Genomic DNA, 21,242 nt, shown 5'->3' on the forward strand with positions numbered 1-21,242 from the left:
GGAAGGGCTAATTTGTGGCATGCTTGTCAAAGTTTTGCCCCCATTATTTTGTGGGTGTGTCCCTATGAGCAGGAACATGCGTTTCCCTGGGGACATATGCCTGCAGTAGCTCAAGCCACAAGCCGGGGGATGCTAGAACACAGCTCTCTGGCATGTAGTCAGCATGGGCTCTGTGTTTGCTGCCTCTTTCTGCTGCCCCTGAGGTATCTGGGATTTGCAGTCCACAATCACAGCAGCAAGACTCTGCAGGGTTGCTCATTTCTTCCTCTTCCTGCTTCCAGGTGCCTCTGGGATTTTTAGTCTGCAGTCACAGTCAGCAGTAAGTAAGCCAGCAGGGCAGGGGCAGCTCTGTACTCGGGGAGGGAGGAGAGGGGTGAAGGTGAGTTTAAACCCCCTTCCTGACCCCAGACCACAGCTGGGGTTTGCCTGGAGGGGCTAGTGAGTCAGCCTTCACTGTGTCAGAGGGATCAGAGGGGCACGGGCAGGGCCAACCCTGCTCTCTGGAGCACTCAACACAGCCCAGTCCAGGGTTGCAGAGCATGATGGCATGCTGGGGGACTGCTTTCTGCTTGAACCAGGAAGGGGTCTGGAACCAAAGTTTCATAAGCCAGTTTGACCTAAATCAGTTAAGTCTGATACTACATTCAACCAGGTTTATCTTAAACCAGTTTCAGTCTTTTTGAAACTAGTTTATGTGCACTGAACTTATGTACTGTTACAGGTTTAAACCAGCTTCTGATCATTTAAACTGGTTTATGTGTAACTTCTGTCCCTAGCCATGGAGATTAGAATTAAGTGCACTAACCAGCACTACCATTTTCCTTTCCCCATAGTCCTACATGTATCGAGCCTGTGTAGAATAGAGAAGAGTACTGCAATGTCAGCTGAACTACCCCTTCCACATGGGAGGTCATGCTTTGCAAATGGAGCAAATCCCTAGTCCTCTCATTGCTGTCCATCCTGACAAGGAAAGCAAAGTTGCGTTTGACATCTATTTGTACAGCCAGCTTTAGTTTGCTCTTGTTAGTTATCATTAAAATAAATAAAAACTGATCAAACAGCAACAAATTAAACCCCAGTACTTGGGAGAAGCTTTTGGTTTTGTGTGGCTTGATTGATAAAAGTAGGGAGTTGTGAATATTATGGAGCTTAACACAAATAGGGCTTTCCCACCTTTTTTATTTAAGCATAACACTTTTTCTTGTAGGTATGTCTGCATTCTGTAATGGGAACTGAGGCAGACTGCTGATCATTACCTTTTCGGCAGCTGGCTTGCTGCTCATCCACTAAGGAATGTATTTTTGAATGTGGATGACAGGAGGCATCTCAAGCCCGACTAAAATAGATCACTTAATTATATTTTGTATTTTATATATAATTATATTTTGTATTTTATTTATATATATAAAATACAAAATATAATTAAGTGATCTGTTTTAGTCGGGCTTGAGATGCCTCCTGTCATCCACACCCATTTATTTATATATATATAATATTTTTTTTTTTTGTCCATGGGGCCTTTCCTGTTTCTGGAGTTTCTATCATCATAGTCTTTGAGTACAAATTTCTGTAATTACATTTACTTTATTTAATTTACCTATGGCTACTTGTAACTTAATTTTTCTGAATCCAAAAATGTTGCTTTCTGGCCTTTTTCACTCCTTCTGTTTCCTATTATCAGCTATTTTGTGAAAATCTTTGGCAGGCAGGTGGTCTGAATTTGGTTAGGATTGTGCCAAGCCATTCTAGATTTAGGGAATGCAGTCCTGACCCTGCAAGAGATCAGCACCTGGGTAAAGAGCAACTGCCAAAACCTAAGGCCAGATCAGCTTTATGTAATTCTTGGTTTAACTTGAGCCCAAAGCTTTTCATCCAGATGTTGATTTTTTGCAGGTCTTTTGACACCTCTTAAGATCACATTGTCTGCACATGCTCACCAGGAGATGTATCATTAGTGTATTGTTGGAAGTGAAGCCTAATCTCAGTTTCTTTAAGAGATCTTTTATAGATACTGAAGGCATTGTAGCAAAAATGGGTGTGGTTTGAACTCCTTCAAAAGGAAGAGCAGGTAGACTGTAAGATTTGAGTCTGGATAACTAGAATTTTTGCAAAAGGATTACAACTAAATAAATATATAAGTGAATGTAGTATTTTTCTACATGCCCTACTATCCTGCTGTAGGCTGGTCCTGTTCACTAAGAATTTTTCACAATTTTCAAAATCATGTTTCACCTCTATAATAGTCTCCCTCTAAGTATTGAAATCTTTCCCTGGAAACTTTTAATTGTGCAGTTATACCATTTATAATCAAAAGATTGCTCAATATTGGATTGGTAAGGATGAGGCTAATTATTTGCTGAATCAGAATTTGTATCCTTTATTTTCCCAGTCTACGCAACACTTGGTGATTTATATTTTTGCTCTTATTTGTTATTTCATCTCGCTCTGTTCCACCAAGGATGCCAACTTTATAATTCCTATTATCCCCTCTTTGTTTGCTCCTTCTTCCTTCTACTGTGCCTAAGCCTTGGGCTTGAAACAACTTCCTTTACCCCTGTACAGCCATATTCCAGCTCTCCATTTAAATTCTTGAAATGTGCCCTCTGTCTCAGATTCTAATTCTGCATAATCTAATTTTTATTTCATTTTACTGAAAAATACAAAACTTGCTTTCCACTTCTCACTCTCATGCATTTTTAGATTATAACCTTGTCATTCACTGTTGTAAAGCAATTAACATGTTTGCATTAAAAAATCATAAGATACTAACACAAACGTCTGCACTGTGATCAATTGTGGTTTTAAGTACTCCGAACTGATACATTCCAAAAGAACTCATCCTGTAAAGCAGGGGTTCTTAACCTTTTTTGTGCCATGGACCCCTTTGGCAGTCTGGTGAAGCCTATGGTCCCCTTCTCAGAATAATGAGCGTCTGTAGACAGGAAGACTGCAATCATGTGCGATCTAGCGGCGGGTCTAATAACTACCGTAATTTTGAAGTAGTGATGAGCGTAAACGATATTTCGAGATATCTGCAACAACTGTAATGTGATATGAAAATACCTGTGATTTCTATTGGTGACAAAGTCACAGGTACTGCTAATACTACTGTGGTTTGTTGCCTACATTCATAATTGAAGGAAATGCTAAATTTCAGTTAGAGGTTAGTGAAAATAAAGATGTAATTTTTTTTCCCATCCAAGTTCACGGACCCCCCTGAAATCTATCCACAGACCCCTTGGGGGTCCATGGACCCCAGGTTAAGAACCCCTGCTGTAAAGTGTTTACTCACTTGTAATAATTCAGTGAAAAAAATACTTCTATTGATATACTGTAAAAGCAATGTGAAACACTCTCAATACAGTTATAATCAGGGTTTATTCCCAAGATGAATATTATTGGTAATGTAACTTTGCTATACTGTGTCTGTTTTTAATCGCATTGTTTTTTTCCTATAGTGACTGTTCACGTCTACATAAATATTAGAATAACGTGATTGTTGTTGTTTTTGAGCTTGTAAGAAGCTAATGGGGATTGTTATCAACCAAGACATTATTTTGAAAAGTGGCATACATAATTTGCCATCTTAAAAAGTTTCAGTTGGGTGATAGCTGTTGTTTGCAAGAAAAGTAATTTGTACCTAACGCTTACCTTCACTAAAACATTGCTCATTTTATTGTCTGAGCCTTTTCTTTTTCTCTCTTTCTTCCTTTTCTTTTAAAATCATTCAATTTCTTAAAGTACATCTTAGTGACAGTTTTCAAATTGTAATGTTTTGGGAAGATTAGATTGTACCAAGGAGATAGATATGGCCCAGTGTCTTAATGCAGTATAATTGGGGAAATACTAAATATCACTGACCTCATTTCCTTTAGAACAATGAAAATTAATAGTTTCACGTTTTATTAGCCTGATATTCCAGATGTAGTGTACATTTAATTAAGTGTAGTTTCCTTTTGGTTATGGTATGTGTATCTGTTTTTTGTCGCAAATTCTTTCTAGTTTTACAGTTTTCCACATGTTTTCTTTCACCGTTTATGATTTTTTCAAAGCAGAGCTATAAGGATTTAAATCACTTTAGCATGCAGCAAAACAGTTCCCATTCAAACAATAAACGCCATTTTAAAAAGCCTTTAGATCTTCTGTCACTTCATAAATATAAATGTATAAAAACATTATGCAGTTGTAGTGCCCACCTGCTAATTAAATGCAGATTTCCTCAAACTTGTTTTAAAATCTGCTTATTTGTTTCAACTCTGTTTCTGTTCAGAATACATATGGCCCTTGTGAAACTAATTATGCTTATGGAGCAGCTGTTAAATTTAGTGCAACTAATTTTATCCAATATTTTACATTTTAATTGATTACCTGTGAAGAAATTAACAAATTAACACTTATTGTGCAGTAACTGAATGGGCTTTTATGGATACTTTCAGTTTTTACAAGTGGACTAAGTGTTGATGGAATAAAGACATTTCTTAGGTTTTAGATAGGAAAGTTATTGGTGAACCTTGATTATCTGGTGTGAGAATTTAGGGATACTGAGTGATGCCAAGCATCTGTGTGTTCTGTAACTTAGACATGAAAAGCAGATTGGAAAGTAATAGCTTTTTCACAGAATTTTGGTAACATATGGGCTTATCTGGATCTAAGAACTCTTTGAAGATCTTTGAACTTGACTAAATGACTTAACCTTTGGCATGGTGGGTGGGTGGTGTATGTGTGCATGCATGTGTTTGGTGCTTTTGAAGGAGGGGTAGGCAGTCTATGCTCCATCGTGAGTTTTTCTCATATTATTATTTTTATATTTTGAATATTTTAAGATTTGAGTTGCAATATTAAAATAATTGCTACCTTTTTAACTTTGCTATAGTATAAAATAATATTAAAATTAGTTTACTAGTCAAATGAAAAATATTTTTACTCTTCATAAAATTAAAATAGAAGTATTTAAATTATATTGGAAAACTTCACCTGCAGTAATGTTCATTAATGGATCTTCCTTTTACTCTTGCTCTGTATACTTTGCTAAAATCAATTTATCATATAACAAGTATAACTAACTTCATGAAATAGGCCATCTTTATATTGGGCTAGGTTTTGGAGTTATAAAAAAAAAAAAGCTGAAAAAATGGTCAGTAAGCAATGTAGTTCATAAGGATAGCAAAAGTTAGTAAAATTCAAACAAGTCTTATTAGCTTTCAGATAACATTTTATTCAAAACCCATAAATTGCCAGTGCAGCTTGTCTTATGATGAATGTAATGCATTTAGTGTGCTTTTAATTTTCAGTTCTTCATAAGCTTATAAGTTTATATTAGCATTCTATTCTCAAGACCATATTAACTAGTTTTGTCAGTTTTGTGATAGGAATAAGATGGGTAGATTCTTATTGCCAGGAGTCGTGTTTGATTCAATGACCAAATTTTAAAAAATGTTAGGCTTTTAAGTGAAGGGTGAAACAAGACAAATTTAATGAAAAAATGAAAACAATGGTTTCTGAAATGAAGGTACACTGTGTAAGCTTTAGGCCTGTGTGAATAGAGAAGTATTTGATTCAGATTTGGAATCAATTTGGCCAACTTTGTCATTTTTTGGTAGATTTGGATGAAAACAGCAGGGATGGTAGCCCCTCTGAGGGCATGAAGCCTACCAAGTTTCAAGGCTATAGGTGCATGGGTTTCTGGGAAACTACCTCAAATTGTTCAGAACAAAACTCGTGACATGTGACTTTGTGTGTGTGTGTTAAGGCACAGAGAGATGAAGACAGCAGGGATGGTAGCCTGCAACAGGGGGCCTTCCTGGTGTTGGTTAGATCTCCACCTGCCTACCTGTTTCTGGGCCAGCCACCTGCCCCTCTTGTTCAGGCAGAAACCACGCACAAAAGGGACAGAAAGGCTGCAGATAGAGGCTTATATGCTGTTTCTGCATCCCTCTCCCTGAGCACTGTGCTTGGAAGGGTACTCAGGGAAAAATCAGTCACTGACCAGCTACAGATGTTAGTCTTTCTCCCCCTGCTCCCTCTCCCTCTCCCTCTCCCTCTTCTCAGTTTCTGTTCCTGTGAAAGACTGCCTTCCAAATCTCTGAATCTTTGTCTGAATCTTCTGATGGGGTGCTAAATGCTGTGTTATTGACTCCCTGCTGGCTCCCTCGCTGGTCAGAAGGAGTGAGGTGAGGGGAACCCCACCCTAATTGGAGCATCCTGCTGGGGCCTGGCCAGGCCAACCCTCAGCTCAGCACATTGGAAGGGAGGGCTGCTGTAGTGCCCCCTGGCTTGTAGCCTGAGCCACTGTAAGCATGTGCCTGCATTTTCTCAGTCCAGTGGAAATGTCTGTACACTTGCAAACTGGTTCAGCCTAGCCAGGTTAAACTAACCTGCAAAGATTGAGTCAGTTCAGGTTCAGGCTTTTTGAATGTCTGTCCCTAGCCTAGGAGAACATTATTTATTAGGCATGTTGCACTGGCATTGCCTGGTAGCTGAATGTAGTACTTTTTTTCCTTTTTTGCTATAAAAATAAATCTGTATCTAGGAACATATAGGAAAAAAATTTATTTTGCGTACGAAGTCAAACACTTGCCTTTTAGGAAATGTAATGCAGTTTCAGACCAAGCAGCCTTATTTCTGTCCCTAGGTATGTCTGGTGATGATCTTTTACACGGTCACATACTGTTGTCCAACAGATTTAGATAAAATGTAAAGGTTATGCCCTTTCAGAATTTAATTAAAGAGGGGTGTAATAGATTGATATGCTACAGGACTACATTGGGATTCATAGTTTCACTTTTGAATGGTTGTGGTTGAACCATGCATACTGTGTTGTGGAAAAGCTGATGAGTTATACTAACAGGTGGATTTAATTAGCTTTAACCAAAGATTGGAGCCTCCCTTAAGGATGAAGGAAATTGGCTATGGTCTGGGAAACTGTGGTCCTGCAGGGATAGAGGGAAAGCTTAGGCTGTAGTTTATGCTGTGGGAATACTTATCAATAAAAACAGTCCCCAGGATGAGAATAACTTTCAACTTCATACAGACTGGCTGCACTTTATTCACCTCTTCAGTGGAATTTGGGAACTTTACCAGTTTGTTTTTTTCTTCTTGCCTTGGTACAAGTGCACTTTATTGAGTTTGTACTTTGCCCAAGACACTAGAGTTAATCCTTTTTGTTTTTTAAACATTGCATTTTATGACCAGAAGTGGTAAAGGATTCTCACTTTCATGTCTTATGTAAAAGTTTGTTTTCAGCCCCACCCTTCAAACCATTTCTTCTTTACTGGAATCTTCCAAATACAAGCTCGGCTCCGTTCACTTCATGAAATCCTAGCCCAGAGTCAGCTTGACTAGCCTTAATCCATGATTCTTTTACATTAAACATTCTTGTATTATACAAAGTTAGTGTTTTGCTGTAAGTAACAAAACCAACACTTTTTTTTTTTTTTGAGATAATAAAATACTCTTTGATTTGTATTTCTAAGATGTCTCAAAAAAAACCCCGTTTAGTTGTTGCTGCTGCTGACAGTGCTGATATACAGGACAAAATAGTAGTCTTTGCTGAATAAGGGAACTTAAGATAACCAGGGATCCTGGTTTTCTCTGTTTTAAAAATTACAAATTCTCTGATAAAAATGCAAATTCTGATTTAAACCCCCTAAAATCTGCAATTAAAACGAAATGCCACTATATCCATAGAGAGATCAATTAAATGCAATGCTTTATTGATATATTTGCAAGTTCAAAGCAATCTTCAAAGCAAAGTTCAAAGCCTCAGTCACTATAATAAAATATATTCTAAATACCTACAAATTTTGGTATTTGATTTTGGGTTTTTTATCATGAAAAATTGGAGCTCTTCCTGCCTTGTTAGCTTACCAGGATGCATATCCAGGCTCCTCACTTCCCACCCACAGCCTCTCAGTCCAGCCTCACTGTGGGGTGTGAGGGGCCACAGTCCCCACCCCCTAGCCCTGCTAGAGGAGGCTTTAAGTTGCCAGGGCTATGGGGCTAAGGACCCGTGTGTGCAGTCCCCTGCCCCTGCAGCAGCACCCAAAACCTGGCAGCTGCTGTGGTGGTTTCCTTCCCCCTCCCCTATGGGTGGCACAGCTAGAGTTGAGCTGGTGGGGGGTGGGGGGTTGTGGTCTGCCCACTGCGGGTTTGGGATCCCTGCCCTGCTTCCCTCTCCTTGGGCCTCCATGGTCCAGCAGGTGGGACCCAATGTAGCAGGGCTGGGCAGGGAAGCTCAGTGTTGTCACTGGGAGCTCTATGATACCCTGGCAAGGTACACCTTGCCTGCCTGGCTGCAGTGAGGAGCACAGTTCCACACTGCCATCCCTGCTGCTGCTGGGTGTGCAGGGGGCACCTCACCAGGGCAGCGCAGGGCTTGCAGGGGCAAGGGGCTCCCCTGTCCAGCTCCTCTGGGCCCTTCTGTGCCAGGTCCCACTCACTGGGCTGTGGAGGCCCCAGGGGGAGGGCATCAGGATAGTGAGCCCAAACCTGCAGTGAGCAGCCTGCCCCTACCCTGCACACAAATCACCCCCTGCTCACCCTGGCAGTACACACGGCAGTGGGGAGCCAGCCTCACCCCCCCCGCCCCATCCCCAGACAAGCTGGCCACAGCTCTATCCTGCTCTCCGCCAAGGCCCTGTGGCCATGCATTACCTGGGTACCAAGCCTGATGCACCACCCAGCCGGGGCACCAGTCCCAGTTCCTACCTCCTTCTCTCTCTGCCAGTGGGGGCCTCAATCCCTCCTCATCCCATCTCCACACTTACCTGTGAAAGCTGGTCTCCAGGCTACCCCTAGCCATGTGAATGCATGAGCATGCACATACATATGGTACCCCCTGCCTGACTGCCCTCCTCCCATTCCCTGCAGCCCCTTGCAGGCTGGAACTCTGCCAGCTTGTAGAGAGCTCTTTGCAAAAGTGAAAAATCTGTGTTTTTTCCCTTTTTCCATGGGAAATGGAAAACCCTGATCCCTGAATATGACTAACTTTAAAACTTTGCAGTTTCCTCTTTAAATTTTTTTCTGTAGCTAGGGACAGACATTAAAAAAGCCTAAGCCTGAACTGATTCAGTCTTTGCAGGTTAGTATAACTTGCAAAGCTTGAACTGATTTGGAGGTGGATGGACGTTCCCTTTTCATTCCATAAATGCAGGCACATGCCTGTGGGGCTCACAGCAGGGGCAGTGTGGAGATCTTGGGGAGAGCTTTGGATCTCGATCCCTGAACTAGCAATAAGGCATGATTTAGATCTGATGTTGGATACCACAATCATGCCTCCTGCCTTGCATGTGTAGCCTGACAGGAGGCTTGATTGTGCGGATCTCACATCAGATCCTATCACATGTTTACCTGAACATCTAAAGGGATCCTCTAATACAGTTTGCTGTTGGCTTCCTCCTCATTCTAGTGTGATGGCAACAACTATTCTCTTCTCCCAAAATGGCTAGTCAGGTTTTGGAAGAACCATAAGGAAAACTTTTTTTCACTCTCATGAAAGCAGTAGTCTGGGCCTGGTGAGAAGCAGCCCTATGCTGTATTGAGAAGGCATTACTTTTCTGCATGTTCTATTTAAATATTGCATTTGCTGGATGTTTTATTTTAAAGCAATTTATTTATTTTATTTATATTGAATGATAGTGAAGTTTTGTAATGTATTATTTCATGCCCACCCACCCCAGTATATTCCAGGGGTTGGCAGCATGTCTCAAGGCCCAGATCTGACCCTTGAAACTCAAGGGTTTGCCTGTACCTGTGTTGCCATAACTTATCCCAGCTCCTACCCCACTCCTTGGCTGTGTGGTCTCAGCTTCCAGCCAGTGGGGGTGAGGGGTGGGGGCTGCATCAGGTCTGGGGAGCTGCAGGTTATGTCCATACTGCCATTGCTTTTCTCCACTCATTCCTCTTCACCCTCACCTTGTAGCTGCTCCTGTGCTGCTACGATTTCTCTCCCCTTGCCCCTGATATAGCTCCTTTCTGCCTGGCCTTGGTCCAGGCATAGGAGCTATTTTGGGGCCTTCTAGCTGCCCTTGCTTTGGTGCCTGTCCTTCCTGCTTCTCCCTCCCTGTGACTGCAGTGCAGATGTAGCTTTCAGCCCATAGGGAGCTATGGCTGGGAGGTATGGAGGAGTGGAGTAGAAAGAAACAGTGGCAATATGGATAGTGTGTAGCTCCCCAGGCTTGTTGCAACCTCCCACCACTTGGAAGCTGAGCCCACATGCAGCCAGGGAGCAGGGGTGGGAAGAAGAAGCCACAGTACGGTCACAGCTAGCTGACTTCAGCACTGGTACAGGAAAACCTCCCCTCCCCACCTCTCTTCCCTCACTATGGCACAGTTGAAAGCATCTCAAAGCACCCCAGGGTGCTGTGGCATCCTGGTTGGGAATTGCTGGTTGTGTGCACACATTGAAATAATCTTAATTCTTTCAGGTTTGTTACCCGGATAAAGAAACTTATCCAGAGCTGCATTTACAGACATTTGGATCCCATGTCCCTGAAGTGCTGACACTATGCAGCCTGGGGGTGCCCTGTGGACACATTTTGGCATGCTCTGCAGACTTCCTTAGTCTACCTGGCAACAGATGGCAGCAATGTTTAGGGCAGCTTTAGCAGACTTCCCATGGTCAGCTTGTTTCCCTGTAGCACAGTATGGGGATTGTGAAAGAGGCATGTTCTGCTCCTTGCTGGAGCAGTCCAAGGAGCGATATGATCAAGTGGGGTGTGGGATGTTGGAGGACCACGTTCTCTTGTGAGAAAAGCCATAGCATGTGCAGACATTTGTTCTCCCAGAAGAAACTTTCAAGAGTTTCTTAACTCTGGGTGTTCCCAGGTTATTTTTCTCTTGGAGCAGCCATTTTTACTTTAGGAGGAAAAGCCTGAACATCTGTACATTTAAGATTTTCTCCTGGGAGAACAATGACATTTAGGAATTATTTTCCTAAATGATCTACACCAGAGGTTCTCAAACTGTGATCCATGGACCACCACTGGTCCATGAGCTCCATTCAGCTGGTCCGCAGAAAGGTGACCTAAGGCTAAAGCTGACAAACATTTACACCCGACTTCCTAGAACCTTGCTCAAAAAAACAGGCACAGCCATTGCATTAGAAAGGTAAGACTACTGATATTAAAATATGAGTTGTGTGCTTTGATTTTGTAGAACAAAAAAAAGTTTAAGTGGTCCACCGAAACCCTCAGCAATTTTCAAGTGGTCCATGAAAAAAAGTTTGAGAACCTCTGATCTATATCATAGCTATATACCCACTTATACCTCAAATGATTAAAACATTTAAAAATATGTTAAATGAAATCATGACTGTCACTTTGGTTATGATGCTTTAAACCAGATATATACTGGAAAGGTGATTTTGTTACTTCCCACTTGAATATTCCCAAAAAACTATACTTTTAATAGAATTCCTCTAATTTTCCAATAGCTGTACTGATACTGGATTACTTTTTCAGGTGCTTTGTCATTTCGTTACATTTAAAGAGTTTAGGGACAGATCATTTGTACTGTTTCTGAATATTCTGGCATGCAGTGTAAGTAGAAAACCTCCCCACAGTCGCTGAGTTTAAATGCTGTGTAAATGTTTTCCATAGGTCACGATCAAGACCTCATCAACGTTCCTACAGTCGAAGTAGTGAAAGATCTAGTCATAGAAGAACTCATAGCAGGTCTCGTGAAAGAGAACGTCGCAAAGGCAGAGATAAAGAAAAAATGAGAGAGAAGGAGAGGGGCAGAGGGAAAGAGAAGGAGTTGTATAGCTCCAAGCGTGGGTAAGTGAGATGACAAAAATCAAATTAATTCATTATGTCAGTTAATGAAAACCAAGAAAATCCTTGCATTGCTTTTTGTATTACTAACAATCAACTTGCTAGGCTATGTTTGTACTTTTAAAATATCTTCATTGCATATGCTTCAGTGTTTAAAAATGTGTATTCATAAAGTCTATTTGTTTAAATTTCCCATTGTTTGGGAATGACTTCACTTTTACTAGCTATATGTAGACATGTGTATATTCATCAATTAAATAAGCTATTTAGTATAATTATGTATTTTCTTATAGACTGAAAAAGGTTATAATTAACAGGTAAAAAAATTGAAGGGAGGATTGATAAGGAAAGAGGAAGTAAGGCCCTTCTCTACATATAGTTTTACTATTTATCACTTTTTGTTTTCAGATAATTTTTTTACTTGGTTTCATCCATGACATGACTATCCATGATAGTGTAACTGTTGGTAGCAGTACCTCAGGGTGCTTGACTGCACTTTGCAGTACCTATTGCATTTTGCTGAATTGGTTTAAATGTGGATTAGGAGTGTAATAGCTTTAATTTTATGCACAATCTCCATGAATGTTGAAAGATATAGACCACAATTTCCTCTGTGGTTCTAGGGTAGTGGTTTCCAACCTTTTTTTGCCGCAACCTGCTGCTGGGGCAGTGTGGTGGCGGTGGCCCCGGGGCAGGGCAGGTCCTGGCACACGGCACGGCTCGTCCTTTGTGCGCAGTGCTGCTGGCGTTGCCCCCGCGACCTTCATTTGGGTTGTGACCTGAGTTTGGCAACCACTGTTCTAGGGCTTTGGGTATGTCCGAAACTTACTTCAGGTTTGTGTCTATATACAAAATATGGGTGTAATATGTAAACCTGCTGGATTAGATATTGATATATATTTTTTTAACTTTTCAGTACAGCGCTCAGATTTCTGAAATTGTCAGCAATTGCAATCAGTACATCAGTAATGTAGGCAAGGCTTTTGAGGTGTTCATGGTAATTATATTGAGATGTTTGGTGTTTGTTCTGCTGAAGTTTCTGGAAAATCTAAAGAGTAAATTTAGTGTTCTGGGCAGCATTTCCTGTCTTATTGAAGTAAGTTCTAATATGCTAGGCTGACTATGAGCCATTACTAAGCACATAATGGCTAGTGTGTTTGCATGTCCATCTGCTAAACTCTAAGAAGAAAGCACATTATAAAGCACTTTGCAATATATGAATATGCTTTATTAAAATATCCCTTAACTTTATGGTCTTTAAAGATCAATATAGGATAACTCTGGGCAAGTAAAAGTGCCAGGAACTTTTGAGTAGCAACTAAATTCTTTATCACCTTATTTTCCTGTAAATTTGACACATTCACTAAACTGCATATAAACTTATGCTAATATGCAACAAAATTGTCATTCTTTTTCCTTGATCCTTGTAATATTTTACATTATTTTTTCCAATAATGGAAACAGTTTGTGTCATTAGTCCTTGGCGATCAAGTATGGTCTGAGGTGTTCTTGTGACAAGGATTTGACGCTGTTTAAAAACACTTAAAGCATTATTAGACTACAAAATGAAACTTACCTAGGATGTGGTTGTAATTCACTCTGTGAAGATTTTTTTTTTAATTTATTTAATCAAAGGTAGTGATCAAAGAATATACAGGGAACACAGTAGATCTGAGGAGCTTTCTCCTTTTACAGCAATTTGTCATTCAGCAGGCTTAGGTTATCAGCCCCACATTAATGATGGCCTTCTAAAACAGCTTACTTGAATAAGAAAGGAATGGATATAATATAGAACTGTTTGTGTGATTTAGTTGCTGAGAAACACAGAATGTTACTTCCAGTTCTATTTCATGAGTTAAAGCTAAATAAGTATAGAATTAGTTTAGTCTAATAGGGTAACATTTCTTGTTTTGTTCTTTATATGCAGATCTAAATGACATAAAAATAAAATACTGTTTTCTAAGCCTTTGATGCTCAAGGAAAATGAAAGCAAGAAAGAGGATTGATTGGCATTGGGCTTTCAATGTTTTCACCTTTTCTAACTTAGTGTCATTTATTGTCTTTACTGGTAATGGGAGGAGTATGAAAAACAAAGTCATTCTTTGGACAAGGATCCTCTGCCTGCTATCCTGTTAAATAAATGTAGGAAAAATGAGATAATACCACAAAAACATTGAAGAAAATGTTTGCTTTTGTTATCATCTACTGTGAGGCAACTTTTCCTCTGTCATTCTAATTTTTCATGTAGCAACAGTGAGACCCCATCATCATTTTGTACCATCTTGCCAGGCAGTTTCTGTGGTGAGCACTGATACAGAGTCCTTTGTCTACTGGTGGCTTTACAGCTGCTCATTAGTGTTGCCTGTGGGTGTATGTACACGAGATGCTATGGTGCAGTAGTAATGAGCTACTGTGTTGTAGCTTGTTACTATGGCACTATAGCATTGCCAGGCACGAATTGTGATGGCAACACTACTGAACAGTAGCGTCTAAAAAAACCTGTGCATTGACAGTACTGTGTAGTAATGCCAGTTATTGTCCAGTCATTTAGTACTTGGTTAAGCAAGTACTAAATGACTGTGCAGTAACAACTGAGTAGCCTGCCACTTGTGTAGATGCGGCTTGTGAAAAGCAGGTGGTAACACTACTTCTGGGGCTTTTACCACCTATTGTTTGTTGGTAGTTTCTCTCATAAGTTAGTAATAGTACTAGAGCTTCTGCTTTTAGTTGTATGTTTCTGGCAACATGATGATGATTCCTTTTTTCTAGCACAGTGTAAGTAATATAGTAGATTGAAAATTTTCCTCTCTCAATAATAAAGAAAACAACTTGTTGCACCAAGGGAGACCTGAGAGAGAGACCTCTGTAGTATGCTATGCATTTTTTGAGGGAGATGCTGAAAAGAACTGTGTGTGTGTGTGTGTGTGTGTGCGCGCACGCGTGCGCGCACACCCCTGTTCCCTGGAGACAGTGGATGGAGTGGGGGTGGGCAATGCCAGCAGTGCTGGCCCTGCCCCCCCCCAGCAGAACTTGAAGATAGAATGGACAGAAGAGATGGGGGGTGTGAGGCCAGCACTGCTGGACACAGTGCCACCATCCCTGCAGGCGGCAGGGATGGAGGAGAGGAGCCCTGCCCCTCCGCTCCTGGGAGGCTCTGTCCTCCGTGCCCCCCCTGTCATTTTTGACAGGCAATTGGTGTGTGTGTGTGTGTGTGTGTGTGTAAACTAGACATCATATGCACATACATATATACATGTGTGTGTGCTACATACGTGTGTGTGTATGTATCAGTTGAACACAGTGTTTCGTTAATATATTTACAATGAAAGCAGTTTGGAAGCCTACCAGTGCCTTAATCACTATAATAAAACAAATTCTAAATATCTATAAATATTGGCATTTGTTTTTTGGGGGGTTTTTATTGTGCAAAATCAGAGTTCCCCTTTGCTCACCAAGATGCAGGTCCAGGCCCCTCACTCCCAAGCCTCAGCCCCCCCGGCCCTGCTAGAGGGGGTCCCCAGCTGCCAGGGCTACAGGGCCAGGGGCCTGGGTCTGCACCCCCTGCCCTGCCACAAAAGTACCTGAGCCCCAACTGCCACTTGCAGGAGGTGCTGGGTGCTGCAGTGGAGTGGAGCGTGGAGCCCAGTTTCCTCCCTCTTTCCCCCTCCCCCCATGGACGACACAGCTGGAGGAGCCCATGGGAGGGGGTCGGAGCTGATGTGGGCTCCCTGCTGTGAGCTCAAGTCTCCCTGCCCAGCTGCCCTGACTGCAGGGTCTCCATGGCCCAGCAGATAGGACAGAGTGAGGCTGGGCAAGGAAGCACACTGCTGCTGCAGGGAGCTCTGCACTACCATGGCGAGGTGCCCCTTGCCCACTTGGCAGCAGTGAAGGGCACAACTCCACACCACCACCTCCACTGCTTCTGGGTGAGCAGTGTGCACTTTGCTGGGGTAGTGTGGGGCTTGCAGCAGCAAGAACCTTCCCCACCTGTCCATGCTGAGGACACAGTAGGCAGCTTGACCCTGCTCTGCATGGAGATCTGGGGAGCACATGCCTCCACTGCCCCCCCCATGAGTGCACGCAGCAGCAAGAAGCCAGCCCCACTTCCCCTACCCCCTGGACAAGCTGCCTGCAACTCTGTTCCACTCTGCAGGTTTCATTCCTCATGTTATGCTGACAAGGGAGGCCCTCCCCTCCCCTCCGGGACCTCAGTGGTTCCCTGACTATTCTCCTTAGCTCACTGAAGTCTGCCCTTCTGAAATCTAGGGCTGCTGCCTTGCTGTAGGCCTTTGCCACCTTGCGCTGGATGGTGAATTCCAGCAGGCGATGACCACTGTCGCCCAGGTGGTCGAGCACCCACAGCACCCTCACCAGGTTGTCACCTGTGGCCAGCACCAGGTCCAACAAGGTGTGTCCCCTGGTGGGGCTGTGCACCTCCTGGGTTAGATGGAGGTCCTGCATTTGGGCTAGGAACCTATTGAGCAGTCAGACCTGGCTGACTGCTCTTCCCAGCAGGTGTCTGGAAGGTTCAGGTCATCCTTTGACCTAACTACCTCCGTGAGCTGACTTAAGAATTCCTGGTCTAGCTCTTCCCCTTGGTTGGGAGGTCTGTAGTAGACCCTCACTGTTAAGTCTCTTTCCCCTCGACTGCCTTATATTCTAATCCAAAGCACTTCAGAGTGTCCCTCCTCCTGATTCTTTGCTAATTGACGAGGATGTGTATTCCTCCTTAATATAGAATGCCACGCCTCCACCTTTTCCTTCCTATCCTGTCCCTCCTGTACAGCCTGTAGTCCTTGACATTCACCACCCAGTCATGTGTTGGGTCCCACCACGTTTCGGTGATCCCCACTATGTCTGGGTTGGTGTCAGCTAGCAGGAGGGTAAGTTCCTCCTGCTTGTTTCCTGTACTACCAGCATTTGTGTAGAGGCATTTGAGGCCTCCTGTGGATATGTGCACTGGCCCCCTACTTTCAGCATTATCCTGGCCCCTGTCGCTTACCTGTGTATATGTTCCGCTCGTCAGTCTAGGCTGGGCTGTACTTGTGGGTGTTGCTTGGTCTGGCAGTCTGATGATTCCTCCTCCCTCATCTTCCCCTTCCCACAATAAGCCTAGTTTAAAGCCCGCCGGAGGAGATCCGCCAGCATAGAAGAAAACACACGCTTACCTTTAGGGGAAAGGTGGAGCCCATCCCATCTGAGCATGTCTCTTGTTGTGATGTGCTGGTCATTGTCGAGGAAGCCAAAGCCTGCCTCAAGACATCATTCCCGAAGCCTCCAGTTGGTCTCCACAATGCAAGGAGAGTGGTCACTCCTTAAGGAGACGATTCTCCAAGCCCAAAGGGAGGTAATCCCAACACGGATCAAAGGGAGCAGGAGGGCACATAAGCCCCCATGGCTCACCAAAAGCATCCAGCTAGCTAAAAGGGAGGTGTACACCCAATGGAAGGGAGGGGCCATCACCAGGGAGGATTATACTACGGTTACTCGGGAATGCAGGGGAACAGTCAGGGAGGCCAAGGTGGAGATGGAACTGGGACTAGCTTCCCGGATCAACGACAATAAGAAGCCCTTTTTTAAATACATAGGGGGCAAAAAGAAGGTTTCGGGTAATGTGGAGCCCCTGCAGAATATGCTAGGAAATTTGGTTGTCCTACACACTCCCCAACGGGGCCCTGCGACTGCACATTCTGACCCCGGGCCCCAAGTTGCATGCACCGCACATGCTGTGTACCAGCCCTGCCCAACTTGCTTAATCCTGCCAGACTTACCTGCCAGAGCAATCTTGACCTTTAAAAAAGTTTGTAGAGCCCATGGGATTCTTTTTTTCTAAATTGGGTAGATTTGCTGATTTGACAAGTGGGCCATATTGGATAATCCAACTTCACCTTGTATACACAACAAGATTTTTATAATGCCCCAAATGCATCAGATCTACACTAGCTAAAACTGGACTTTTATTTACCCGTTAATTAATTTAAAAATGCTTTTCTACTAAGATAATTACCATTTCTAATAATATTGTGTTTGACACCAAAATAGGAACTAGTTTGATTTGTTATCATAGAAAAATTAGTGATTACTTTCAAAACATATTAGGTAGGTTTTGTTGCCTTTTTTATCCTTTAAAGCCTCCTGTTTCCATTTTTTTCTCTCCCAAAGATTAGTTTGAGCAAAAACACAGACTTTTCCTGAATGTAAGTTATAATGCAAGTTACTGTGTTGTGACAGGGCTTCCAGTTTTATTAAAATGGGGATTGAGGACTAGAGCAGAGTGGCATATGAAACTTGTCATAAAGTGCCTCTAGGCTTTGTTAAAATGGCCACGTCATTTGTTGAGATGGAGGGGACTTGATTTTATGATTGAATATGCTATAGTACCCACGCCTTATGTAACATGCTTTTATCACATTCCACAAGGTGGACCTGACAACTGCAAATCGTGTCTTGCAGGCAGCTGCGAAAGATTAGTTGCTGATGGATTTCTTTTATTGTATGCTCAAACCCACTATTCAGGCCAGAAATTTCTGCACAAATTGTACCTTCAGAGGCAGAAGTTTGCAAAATGAATTATTTTGTAATATTGATTTAAATGCACACATGTAAAATTTTAATGTTATTTAGACAACTTTAGTTAAATCACAGTGATTTTAAATGTTCCTTTTTGGTTAATTTGCATAAACTTACATATTGCCGTATAACTCTTCTCAACCTAAATTATATATAAAGCTAAGAATACTACAACACCTATGCTTTTGGCCAGTCATTGTTCTTTTAATGGTTAAGCAAACTGAATTGGAAAAACATGTTAAAATGTTAAAAACCTCCAATGGCTTTTATAGAAATCTGCTGTTGTTTTAATCTAGTTTTTGGAATGTTGAAGATAACCATATATGACATTTTAGATTATCACAGTGATATTACACAAATCTGAAAGACTTTATCATAAAGGGAAAAAATATCACCCAGTTACTAACAGGAGCCCAGAATTATGATACATAATTGTATGTGTAAATTCTGAAAAGTTCTTCCTGATTTAAGGAAAAATGTATCTGTGTGTGTCTGATTTCAGTCTAATCTACTTCTATTTAGTAAAAATGTTTTCTCAGACAACACTAGAGCTGTGACAACAGAAAAGCATATGTATATTTTAAATTCAATTTGGACTACTTTAAAAAACTAATTTTTCCATTCTTAAGGGATGATTATCTTAAACTAGGAGTCAGTCAAAGAAAATGCAACACTTAAGGCTATCAGTCAAGTTTGAACACCATTTAAAGGCAAACATTTTCTAGTATTTTATAAGGCATCAGAGAGGCCTGTTTGTTTGTTTGTTTGTTTGTTTGTTTTTGCTTTTTGTTTCTTTCATCAGCGAAACCAGCATTTGTTGAACACATTGAAGGATTCTGTGAGTTTAGAAGTTTGGTGTTCATTTTCGTTTAGTCATGGTTTTCTAAAATAATTTCCTACAGGTGTGCCAATTTTTTTTAATTTGAATTTTTTTACTTTTGGATAACATATTTCAGTAGGAATTAGCCAAAATGTTTGCTTAGTTTCATTTTCCATGTTCAGTTTTGGCAGTGTTTCAGTGGTTTCTGTTGACTGTACTTGAGTAATAAATGCGTGTTGATAAGCTTTTCAGTGCTTGGCAGAAGACATTAGAAGTAAATTGGGAATGTTGGACTTCTCAGAGTTTGACAGCAGTCATACACTCTTGGAGCTTGTCATATTTTTCTTTACCTCTTGCTACTTTATGCAGCAGGAAGTCATTTATGCTAATTTTTTCTTATTTGCATATAGGTTATAGAGTTCTGGAGTGCAAAGCATGCTCAGAACTCCTTTTAAGTGTCTGTTTAGATCAAAGCAGGACTGTGTGATAGCTGTTGTCTGACACCAAGCTGTGTGGTGTTGTTTTCATTAAACATTTATCATACTTCCAATGTGACAGCAGGCAACTTTGTGCTTGGGTAACATGTTTTCATGCAAAATTTATTGAAAAAGACGAGATGTTGTAAAGAGATCTTGTTGCCTTTCACCAGTGGCGAAGGGTAAATGTTTGATTGGAAGGAAAGATACCTTTAACACAATTTGGTGGTGTTGCACTGAGGAACTTTGAAATGCTTTTTACTTTATTATAAGCAAAATAAATATATCTAATATTGCTGTTTTTTGGAGGGATTTTTGGTATGATAGCTTACGTGCACCATATTAGGAAACATTTCTGTCACATTTTATTCTACATAGTTGTGACATTGGCCTGTTGTATTACCATAACAATATGGTAATATTTTGTAAAGCAAATGCTGCAGTATTTTGAATATAGATCAACCCTTTTCCCCTCAAACAGCCATTAAAATCACAGTGGACTCGCACGCTGAGTTGACCTGTAATCAGAACAATATGGTATTGATTAATAATGGTAGGGAATAATAGACTACATTTTTTATTTGTGCTTTCATTTAAAAAAAGAATGTACCAATGTAAAATTTTAAGTGAGAGTACAATTTGGGACAAAAATTAGGAATCCTTTTACTGTTAAAGCAGAAGCTTACATGCAGTACTTCATCAATATTGCTTGACCCATAAAATGTATGAATTTTAGAGAAAAGTTGAGATCGAGTACTTTATCATCACTATATTAATATTCTGTATTAGCTTGCTTTATCTAAATATGCAAAATGTATTGCTTCAGTGTTGTAACTTGTTTAAACCACTTTCATTATAAACCTGTTTTTTAGCTTGAAAGTAGAATTTTTATTTAAGCAAAAAAATTGGAGGAGGGAAAGTCTGTTTTGATCCTTTGAGTTATCAGTGCATTTAAAGAAGTTTACCAGTATGACACATCAAACAGATTTGGTTTAGCAAGCAGTTAATTCATGTTATTGTTTAATCACTTTCAGCATTTCTAGCTAAAGCCAAGATATTCTACTTCAAAAAAGACCATTGTGCATGCATAAAAAATTCCCTTTGAATACATGTTCATCATGATTTTTAATGAAAATATTCTGTAATCCTAATTTTGTAATCATGTCATAGCAGAACAATCTGCTACACTTTGTAAATAAAACCTATTTAAAGCCTAATTGTAACTGCCACCTTGAGTACACTGTAGAGGAAAAAAAAGCTTGGTGACTCACCCATCAGGCTACCACGGAACTGCAGGCTGTAGTTCCTTTGGTATAAGGAGTTAAAAGCCAACTAATTCTGGAGGTGGTGTGAATGGATGAGTTAAAGCTAAGACCAAGATCTGCTTGACCCCGTAAAAAGGCACTGTACCTGCCAGAGCATATGCTTCACTTTTTAAATAGGTGTTATGAGAATCTTTTTGGACTGTCCCTCAAACCTGTTTCCTCAAATGCTTCTGGAGGACATTATGCTTGCCTCTACCTAACTCGGGTATAATGCCTCCAGATGTTGCACCTTTGATGCTTCCCTTTCGGTGTATCTCTGGCTGTGCTGAACCCTGAGAAA

The 21,242-nt window shown here is 41.3% G+C and overlaps 1 protein-coding gene across 3 annotated transcripts in view; it reads left to right on the forward strand.

The window, feature by feature from the left end:
- RSRC1 (arginine and serine rich coiled-coil 1) overlaps positions 1 to 21,242 on the forward strand; it is a 305,589-nt gene that overhangs the window by 63,369 nt on the left and 220,978 nt on the right. For 2 of the 3 annotated variants that reach the window (XM_019532655.1, XM_019532656.1), the window contains exon 4: positions 11,598 to 11,774. The exons of the other annotated variant lie outside the window; for it this stretch is intronic. In XM_019532655.1, the coding sequence (XP_019388200.1) occupies positions 11,598 to 11,774 (177 nt within the window). The remainder of the gene's footprint in view (positions 1 to 11,597; positions 11,775 to 21,242) is intronic. 3 annotated transcript variants of the gene reach the window in all.

This window comes from Crocodylus porosus, unplaced genomic scaffold (genome assembly GCF_001723895.1).
Source record: "Crocodylus porosus isolate Cpor-Errol unplaced genomic scaffold, CroPor_comp1, whole genome shotgun sequence".
NCBI classification, from domain to species: Eukaryota; Metazoa; Chordata; order Crocodylia; family Crocodylidae; genus Crocodylus; species Crocodylus porosus.